General features: G+C 49.0%; 1 protein-coding gene across 1 annotated transcript in view; it reads left to right on the top strand.

Moving 5' to 3' along the window:
- Positions 1-10000, top strand: part of LOC308171709 (dynein axonemal heavy chain 11-like) — a gene marked incomplete at both ends in the record, with an annotated part of 81304 nt that overhangs the window by 30958 nt on the left and 40346 nt on the right. Inside the window, 12 exon segments of the mRNA XM_080546581.1 lie at positions 5-160; positions 882-1020; positions 1166-1258; positions 1494-1688; positions 2177-2254; positions 4094-4226; positions 4886-5013; positions 5339-5487; positions 7443-7593; positions 8205-8336; positions 9342-9515; positions 9998-10000. The exon segment at positions 9998-10000 is cut by the window's right edge and continues 202 nt beyond it. Coding sequence (XP_080402707.1) covers positions 5-160; positions 882-1020; positions 1166-1258; positions 1494-1688; positions 2177-2254; positions 4094-4226; positions 4886-5013; positions 5339-5487; positions 7443-7593; positions 8205-8336; positions 9342-9515; positions 9998-10000 — 1531 coding nt within the window.

Here is a 10000-nt window from a genome sequence, read left to right as displayed (position 1 = left end):
CCTCCATCCCTCCCTCCATCCCTGTGTGCTGTGGTGTGTGTAGGTTCCACTTCCTGGGCGAGGAGATCGAGCTGAGGTCGACGGTGGGGATCTTCATCACCCTGAACCCAGGCTACGCCGGGAGGGCGGAACTACCTGAGAACCTCAAGGCCCTGTTCAGGTACACACACACACACACACACACACACAGAGACACATGTACACACACACACACACACGCATAGGAACATGTACACACACACACACACACACATAGGCACATGTACACACACACACACACACACACACGCATAGGAACATGTACACACACACACACACAAACATACACACACACACACACACACACATATATAGACACACAAACATACACTCACACACACGCACACACGCACGCATGCATACACACACATAGGCACATAGACACACAGACACACACATAGACACACAAACATACACTCACACACACACACACACACACACACACACGCATAGGCAATTGTGACAGCAGCTGGTGACACCAAGAACAAGACGCCAATCATCATGTTTGGACTTTTATTCAGAAATGTGTGAATACATTCTTGAAAATCAATGACACACTCACTAGTCAAGCCAAAATACTGCAATGCAATGGATTGGGTGAGTAATCCCCACTGCTACCTAGTTAACTAGAACACTACTTTACATTGTTAGCAGGCTCCCAAAACAACCTGTGTTAGTGGACCAGCGAAATCAATGATTTTCAACAACGCAGATATTTATTTATTTTTTTTCAGAATAAAAGTCAGAACATATATCATCCCAGTTTCGTTCCCGGTTTCACCAGCTGCTGTCACGTGTGTGGTGTGTGTGTGTGTGTGTGTGTGTGTGTGTGTGTGTCTCAGGCCCTGTGCCATGGTGATCCCAGACTTTGAGCTGATCTGTGAGATCATGCTCGTGGCGGAGGGCTTCATCGACGCGCGGCTGCTGGCCCGCAAGTTCATCAGCCTGTACACCCTCTGTAAGGAGCTGCTGTCTAAACAGGTACACACACACACACACACACACACACACACACACACACACACCCTCTGTAAGGAGCTGCTGTCTAAACAGGTATACACACACACACACACACACACATACACACACACAGTCATTATGTCGTTTCCCCCCCTGTGTGTGTCAGGACCACTATGACTGGGGTCTGAGGGCCATCAAGTCAGTCCTGGTGGTGGCTGGGTCACTGAAGAGAGAGGACCGGAGCAGACCAGAGGAGCAGGTACACACACACACACACACACACACACACACACACACACACGCACACACCATTTCTCCCTTCTTCTTCCATTCTTAGCCCAGATGCTACCTGCCTAAGATTGTGACTAGCTACGTACCTACGTAACCCTAACCCCACACACACACACACACACACACACCTCCACCCCCCTCCCCCTCCCTCTCTCCTCTCCCCCACACACACCCTCACCCACCCCCTCCCCCTCCCCCTCCAGGTCCTGATGCGGGCGCTGAGGGACTTCAACCTGCCTAAGATCGTGACCAGCGACGTGCCCATCTTCCTGGGGCTGATCAGCGACCTGTTCCCCCTGCTGGATGTGCCCCGCAAGAGAGACCCCCAGCTGGAGACCGCCGTGAGACAGTCCGTCAGCGAGCTGCACCTCCAGCCCGAGGAGAACTTCATACTCAAGGTGGGTGGGTAGGGGGGGGGGTAGTTTGGAGATAGTAGGGGTAGTTATTGTGGGGTAATAGTGAACTGGGTAGTTAGTTAGTTAGTCATAGGTTTATATTACATTACGTTTTTGGGGGGCATTTAGCAGATGGCTTTATCCAAGTTTATTGACAGTAGAGAAACTGTACAGGGGAGGGGATGGAGAGGTCTTAGGAGGGACAGTTCAGGTGTAACCTGCCAGAGGACACGACGACTGCCAATGGCCGCTGGCCTGAGCTAGATTACTTGTTCCTGCTACGACTGGTGGATTGATGATTCACTTACTGAAACAAATGTATTGATTGTAAGTCGCTTTGGAATAAGGCGTCTGCTAAATGCCAAAAATGTAAATGATTGATTGATGGATTGATTGATAATGTACCATGTGTGTGTTATGATGTCCTCTGTGTGTGTGTGTGTGTGTGTGTGTGTGTGTGTGTGTGTGTGTGTGTGTGTGTGTGTGTGTAGGTCACACAGCTGGAGGAACTGCTGGCTGTCAGGCACTCTGTGTTCGTAGTGGGAGGAGCAGGGACAGGGAAGAGCCAGGTACACACACACACACACACACACACACACACACACACACACACACACATGCGCATATATGTACACACACACATACACACACACACACACACACACACACGCCATTTCTCCCTTTCCTCCATTCTTAGCCCTGATGCTACCTGCCTAAGATCGTGACTAGCTACGTACCTCACCTCTCACCCCCACCCCCCTCCCTCTCTCCCCCCCCCCCCACCCCCCACACACCCCCCCCCCTCTCTCCTCTCCCCCCCCCCCCCCAAAGCGAAGGAGCTGATGATCGTTTCATCTCAGTATGGCCAGTACTGAGAGACTAGTGCACACTGCTGGACTACTGGAATGCTCTCCTCTGTGGTCTACCTAAGAAAGCCATAGATCAACTCCAGCTTGTACAAAATTCAGCTGCTCATGTTTTAACCAGGACCAGAAGGAGAGCACACATTACACCTGTTTTAAAACCGCTGCACTGGCTACCTGTTAGCCGTAGAATTGATTTTAAGATTATTTTATCGGCTTACAAAGCACTACATGGTCTCGCCCCTGACTACATGTCTGACATGGTCTTAAAATACGCTCTCACTAGATCCCTCAGGTCCTCTGGTACTGGTCACTAGATCTCTCAGGTCCTCTGGTACTGGTCACTAGATCCCTCAGGTCCTCTGGTACTGGTCACTAGATCCCTCAGGTCCTCTGGTACTGGTCACTAGATCTCTCAGGTCCACTGGTACTGGTCACTAGATCCCTCAGGTCCTCTGGTACTGGTCACTAGATCCCTCAGGTCCTCTGGTACTGGTCACTAGATCCCTCAGGTCCTCTGGTACTGGTCACTAGATCTCTCAGGTCCACTGGTACTGGTCTCTAGATCCCTCAGGTCCTCTGGTACTGGTCACTAGATCCCTCAGGTCCTCTGGTACTGGTCTCTAGATCCCTCAGGTCCTCTGGTACTGGTCTCTAGATCCCTCAGGTCCTCTGGTACTGGTCTCTAGATCTCTCAGGTCCTCTGGTACTGGTCACTAGATCCCTCAGGTCCTCTGGTACTGGTCACTAGATCCCTCAGGTCCTCTGGTACTGGTCACTAGATCCCTCAGGTCCTCTGGTACTGGTCACTAGATCTCTCAGGTCCACTGGTACTGGTCTCTAGATCCCTCAGGTCCTCTGGTACTGGTCACTAGATCCCTCAGGTCCTCTGGTACTGGTCACTAGATCTCTCAGGTCCTCTGGTACTGGTCTCTAGATCTCTCAGGTCCTCTGGTACTGGTCTCTAGATCTCTCAGGTCCACTGGTACTGGTCTCTAGATCCCTCAGGTCCTCTGGTACTGGTCTCTAGATCCCTCAGGTCCTCTGGTACTGGTCTACCACTAGATCCCTCAGGTCCTCTGGTACTGGTCTCTAGATCCCTCAGGTCCTCTGGTACTGGTCTCTTGGTTGTTCCAGGGGTCCGGTCTAAGACCCATGGCGAGGCGGCTTTTAGCCACTATGGCCCCAGACATGGAACGGCTTGCCGGAGGACTTGAGGGTAGCAGAGAGTGTGGATATCTTTAAAAGAAAGCTTAAAAAACACCTTTTTAGCCTGGCTTTTATCTAGTTTTATCTCAACTTGCACTTTTACTCCTATTTCTTGTTTTATTGTGTTGTATTTTATTTAGTATAGTTTTTATGTTCAGCACTAGGAGTTGCATTCAATGCGTGACGTGTGCTCTATAAATGAAGTTTGATTGATCGATTGATTGATTGATTGATAATGTACCGTGTGTGTTATGATATCCTCTGTGTGTACGTGTGTGTGTGTGTGTGTGTGTGTGTGTGTGTGTGTGTGTGTGTGTGTGTGTGTGAACGGTCCAGATCCTGAAGACGCTCCACAGGACGTACGGCCGTATGAAGATGAAGCCCGTGTGGCACGACATCAACCCCAAGGCCGTCACCACGGACGAGCTGTTCGGCTACCTGCACCCCGCCACCAGGGAGTGGAAGGACGGTGAGTGTGTGTGGAGCCGCCGCGGGCCGCAGTTTCATCTGGTCAATGGTGATGTACATGGTGTGGTTGGTAACTGGGCCCCCGTACACCACCATTGTGGGGAATTTACAATTTTGCACTGTATGGTAGATTAAAAGTAAGCAAGGTATTTGAAACTGTCTCTCTCTCTCCTCTCTCTGTCTGTCTGTCTCTCTCTCTCTCTCTCTCTCTCTCTCTCTCTCTCTCTCTCTCTCTGTCGCTCTCTCTCTCTCTCAATTTTCTATTTCAATTTCAAAGGGCTTTATTGGCATGGGAAACATACATTTACATTGCCAAAGCATGTGAAGTGTGAAGATAAAAAAACAAAAAGAGTGTAATGTACATACATGTACATACTAGAATAAATAAATAAATTACATACTAGATTACAAATAAATAGATTACAAATAGATTACATACTAGAATAAATAAATGAAATAAAACTTATTTTCTCTCTCTCTCTGTCTCTTTCTCTCTTTCTCTCTCTCTCTCTGTCTCTCTCTGTCTCTCTCTCTCTCTGTCTCTCTCTCTCTCTGTCTCCATCAGTACCACACACACACAAATACACACAAAATCCTGAATACTGTCTGAATTTACTCTCCCCCCCTCTCCCTCTCTCCCCCCCATCCCCCCCCTCTCAGGCCTGTTCTCCTCCACCATGAGGGAGCTGACGTCACTCGGCCATGACGGACCCAAGTGGATCGTTCTGGACGGAGACATCGACCCCATGTGGATAGAGTCCCTCAACACTGTCATGGACGACAACAAGGTGTGTGTGTGTGTGTGTGTGTGTGTCTATCCCTCTTCCCCCCCCCCTCCTTGTGCAGTATCTCTTCACCATCTGCTCGCTGTTAGATTCGCTGTTTGAAGTCAGTCTCCCTGTCTCTCTTTCCCATATCCTCATCCCTCTCTTTTTATCTCCCTCCCTCCCACCCTCACTCCCTTCCCACCCTCCCCCCCTCTCCCACCCACCCTCCCCCCTCCCTCCCTCCCTCCTTCTCCCTCCCTCCTTCCCTCCCTCCCCCCCTCCCTCCCACCCTCCCTCCCTCCCCCTCCTTTCCCCCCCCCCCCTCCCCCCCTCCCTCCTCCCACAGGTGCTGACCCTGGCCAGTAACGAGCGTATCAGCCTGTCCTCCTCCATGCGTCTGCTGTTTGAGATCTCTCACCTGCGGGCCGCCACCCCGGCCACCGTGTCCCGCGCCGGGATCCTCTACGTCAACACCCAGGACTTGGGCTGGAGCTCGTGAGGCTCACACACACACACACACATTTTAAATGCTTTATTTATGTCCACATACATGTACAATTCTAAAGGACATAAATACTAACAGTGCATTTTGATATCATGGAAACAATCTGTTACAGTAATGCTGAGCTAACAACCAGTTCTGCCACACACAGGATGTTATTCGCACCAGATGATACCAGTGGGTTGACAGATACAGTATCAATACAATAAGACAGACAGTATCCCGCTCATGGGTACAGGAAGCACCGCCTTCTCCATATTGAGCGGCTACCAATAACAGCGGATATTGAGCAATATTTTGCTAACTGTTTGGCCCTTCTCTTAGGAAGACCAGCCATTTGAAGGCCTCTAACAACAGACTTATGAACATGGCCCAGGCTGCCAAATATGAAAACTAAAAGTTGACATCTGTAGCCCAGTTGTGATATGGCCTGCTCCAGCTGTTGGTATTTTAAGATTTTGGTTAAAAAGGCTTCCTCTAGGCTATGGTCAAAGGTGCAGCCAACTTCTAAAATAAGCACCTCTCTGTGGTTTTCGTTGACAATTACAACATCGGGGGTGTTTGCTGAAATATTAGAGAACACTCCTAAAGACTCTTCGTCACTACACAAACTGAACATGTGGGGCTTTACAGTGGAGTGCTTGTACAGCGTTGCGGCAGGCCTGAATATGGATAAGACACCCTCTGAAATCAGATCCCCAATTCGATCATGCCTACATATGTAGAGCCCTTTATAAGCATGACAACCATTTAAGATGTGGGGCATGGTTTCAGTTATCTGCTGGTGACTGTGATGTATGCAGTGTGGGCTATGACTGTCAGGAAGCCAGATGGAGAGGTTTAGCTTCGTTGGTAAGACCTGCAGCCTAGCTTTTAAAGTGAAGGTGACAATACACTCGTCAAGAGTTACACTTTTGAACACTGCGTGAGAGACAGAGTGATCAGCAGCAGGGAGACATGCCAGCTTCCCTTGCAATTTCAGTTCAGTCCAGTGCTGTCGTTGTCTTTGTCGTAGCGCCATCATAAGGTGTCCCCGGGTATTGACTGGTGGGAGAAGATGATCTGTCCGACAGATGTTAATGGTTGCCCTCACTGAGATGCTGGGGTCAGTGATGATCTCCTCAGAGACAGCCACCGCCACTGAGTTTGACCCCACCCACTCCAGGGCCACGTTGTTCCAGCCGCAGAGATCGTTGAGGTCAGGCCAGTCAGACCACACTCCAAATCCAGGGGAGTGAGTGTCCAACTTTCCACTGGCTTTCCTCTTAAATCCCAGGAAACTAGACTCTGATGGACGCGCCATGGGGACCTTGCGTCTCCGTAAGTCCAAGAACAGTGAGGCTCTAGCCATCTCCCTCACACACTGGTCGTCACTGTTCAGCATGTTCAGGAGATGGCTGAGTCTGGTGGCAAAATAAGTCCACTCAAAGTTAGGAACTCCGAGTCCGCCCTCCTGTTTGCTGTGGAATATGATGTCACGTGTGGTATGAGTGTTCAGTCCAGTCCATTTTCGAAACAAAAGTACGTTCTTATCGTTCATTTCACTTAGCGACTTGCGTGGAATGTGTACATTAGAAAACAGATGCTGAACCTTGACCAGGGCTATTTGTCTGACTGCTTCTAGTTTCATGATGAGTGGCAGGGGTGATGCATCTATCAAATCAAGCCTGGTGGAGTACTCAGAAATTATGTCTGCACACACACACACACACACACACAGGTTCACGTACACACACAAACATACACACACACGTAGGTAGACATACCACAGGTACACACACACACACACACACACACACACACACACTGTTTCACGTACACACACACGTAGGTAGACATACCACAGATACACACACTCACACACACATACACACAGATACATACACACACACACACACTGTTTTTGGCCGTTGATGTTTAGGTGCATGTGTCTGGCCCCTCCCCTCAGGTACGTGACCAGCTGGATTGACACCCGGCAGGCCCAATCAGAGCGGGCCAACTTGTCCATCCTGTTTGACAAGTACGTCCCCTACTGTCTGGAGCAGGTCCGCTGCAACCTGAGGACCATCACCCCCGTACCTGAGAACAGCATGGTGGGGGTAGGTACACACACACACACACACACACACACACACACACACACACCTGTACCTGAGAACAGCATGGTGGGGGTAGGTACACACACACACACACACACACACACACACACACACACCTGAGAACAGCATGGTGGGGGTAGGTACACATTTCCTCCACAGTGATGTGAAAGACTCATTACCAGATGTCGCAAACGTTTGCTTGCAGTTGTTGCCGCTAAGGGTTTGCCCAACCAGTTATTAGGTTTAGGGGGCAATTACTTTTTCACATGGGTGATATATGTTTTAAATAACTCTTTGACTTCAATAAATGGAATGATCAATTAAAAACGGCATTTTCTATTTACTCAGGTTATCTTTGTGTAATATTAAAAATGGTTTGATGATCTGAAACATTTAAGTGTGACAAACATGTAAAAACAGACACAATTGGGAAGGGGGCAAATACTTTTTCACAGCACTGTACACACATACACACACACACACACACAGGCTGAATTGAATGTTACTTAATAAACATTGATAAGACGTCCTGATGAACCATCGGTGCCATTGGAGTCCTGCCAGACTCTGTCCAATCAAATGCTTTGTTGTCGTCTTTTCTGTCCAATCAGACGCTGTGCTGCCTGCTGGACTGCCTGCTGACGGAGGAGAACACGCCCCCTGACTCCCCCAGGGAGCTCTACGAGATCTACTTTGTCTTCGCCTGCGTCTGGGCCTTCGGAGGGGCGCTGTTCCAGGACCACGTGAGTGTGTGTGTCCGTGTGTGTGCATGTGTATTGTGGCAACCCCTCTCACTGCGACCGGGGAAAAGTGTAACACACGAACCAGAGACGTCACAAAACAGGAGAGTCCGTTAGCCACTCTAGGTGTATTTATTTATTAATTAATTACCCCTCCCTCCCCTCCCTTCCTGTTGTCTCGTGTCCCCCCCTCCATCTCTGTAATCTTATTTTCAATCATTGTTCTATTCTGTAATTTAGTTTTCAATCATTGTTTCTATTGTAAAGCGCTTTGAGTTGCATTCATGTACGAAAGGCGCTATATAAATAAAGTTTCACTTCACTTCACTTCATCTAGAGTGGCTAACACAGCTTAGGGGTTCTCGTCATTACTCAGGAGGGGGGGGGGGGGCGGACCATAGTCTAAGGTTCCTCCTCTAGGGGGCGTACGTCCGGTCGGCGTCTAGCCCGGGGTGGCTCGGTGGCTACGGTTTGTGTCACCAGAACAGAACGACTGTCGCAACAGTGACTGACTGACCGACCGTGAATGAATGACATTCAATGACTTACAATGGCGGGAGTTGGCACATTTCTGATTTCTGATGTACCACAGCAAGTAATAGACATGCTTTTTTAAAGATGACAAGAATATTTTGTCTAGAAGCTTTTCACCATCAGATATAGCGAGTTGTTAGCCAGAGTTTTCTGCCTGTAGTGACTTTTGCTGAGATATGATTGGACAGTTTCTATTTTGGGGCGTGGCTTAGCGATAGGTCCATTGGGGGATGCAGGGCAGCTGTGCAGAGCTGTGGGGTTTCCCTACATCTCCTCTGCCCAGGGGCTGGAATGGGCGCCGTCCACGGTGCTGAGGTTCACCGAGGTCGCAGTCAAGAGAGGGTTGCCACTGTGTGTGTGTGTGTGTGTGTGTGTGTGTGTGTCTGTGTGTGTGTGTCTGTGTGTGTCTGTGTCTGTGTGTATCTGTGGTCCATGTGTGCAACTCAACCTGCATATCCCCCCCCCCCCCCCCAGCTGTTGGACTACCGTGCAGAGTTCAGCCGCTGGTGGTGTAAGGAGATGAGGGCGGTGAAGTTCCCCTCCCAGGGAACCGTGTTCCACTACTTCATAGACCCAGAGACCAAGAAGTTCACCCCCTGGAGCGAGAGGATGCCTGCCTTCGAGCTGGAGCCTGACGTACCGCTACAGGTAGGCCTGTGTCTGGGTGAATGTGTGTGTGTGTGTGTGGGTGTTTTTTTAGGATTGCGTACTGATTACGATGTTTGTGTTTTTTTCCAAACAGATCTTTTCCATGTTGTTAAACCGTGTTCCTTGCATGTGTGTTTATGTTAACAAGTGTGTGTGTGTTTATGTACGTGTGTGTGTTAACTTGTTAATGTGTGTGTGTGTGTTACATATTACCATATTGCATTTCATCTTATTGTACTTTGCACAGCATTTATTCCACTGTAGTACGACTGGTTCCGCTGTAGTAGGACTACCATCACTTTATCACTACTTAATTTAAACTTTACCATTACTTTATTATTGCTTACTTTACTTATTTTTACTTTACTCTATTATTGTGATTTTGTATCTTTCTGCAATGCCAATGTTTAAGAACCTAAGCTTGTGTACTTGTGTACTGGGATGTGATACAAGCAGTTCTGATTGTGCCTGTGTTGTGTCAGACG

Source organism: Nansenia antarctica (genome assembly GCF_963989245.1).
Source record: "Nansenia antarctica genome assembly, chromosome: 16".
In the NCBI taxonomy this organism is placed as follows: Eukaryota; Metazoa; Chordata; class Actinopteri; order Argentiniformes; family Microstomatidae; genus Nansenia; species Nansenia antarctica.
This window is presented reverse-complemented; position numbering and strand designations above follow the sequence as displayed.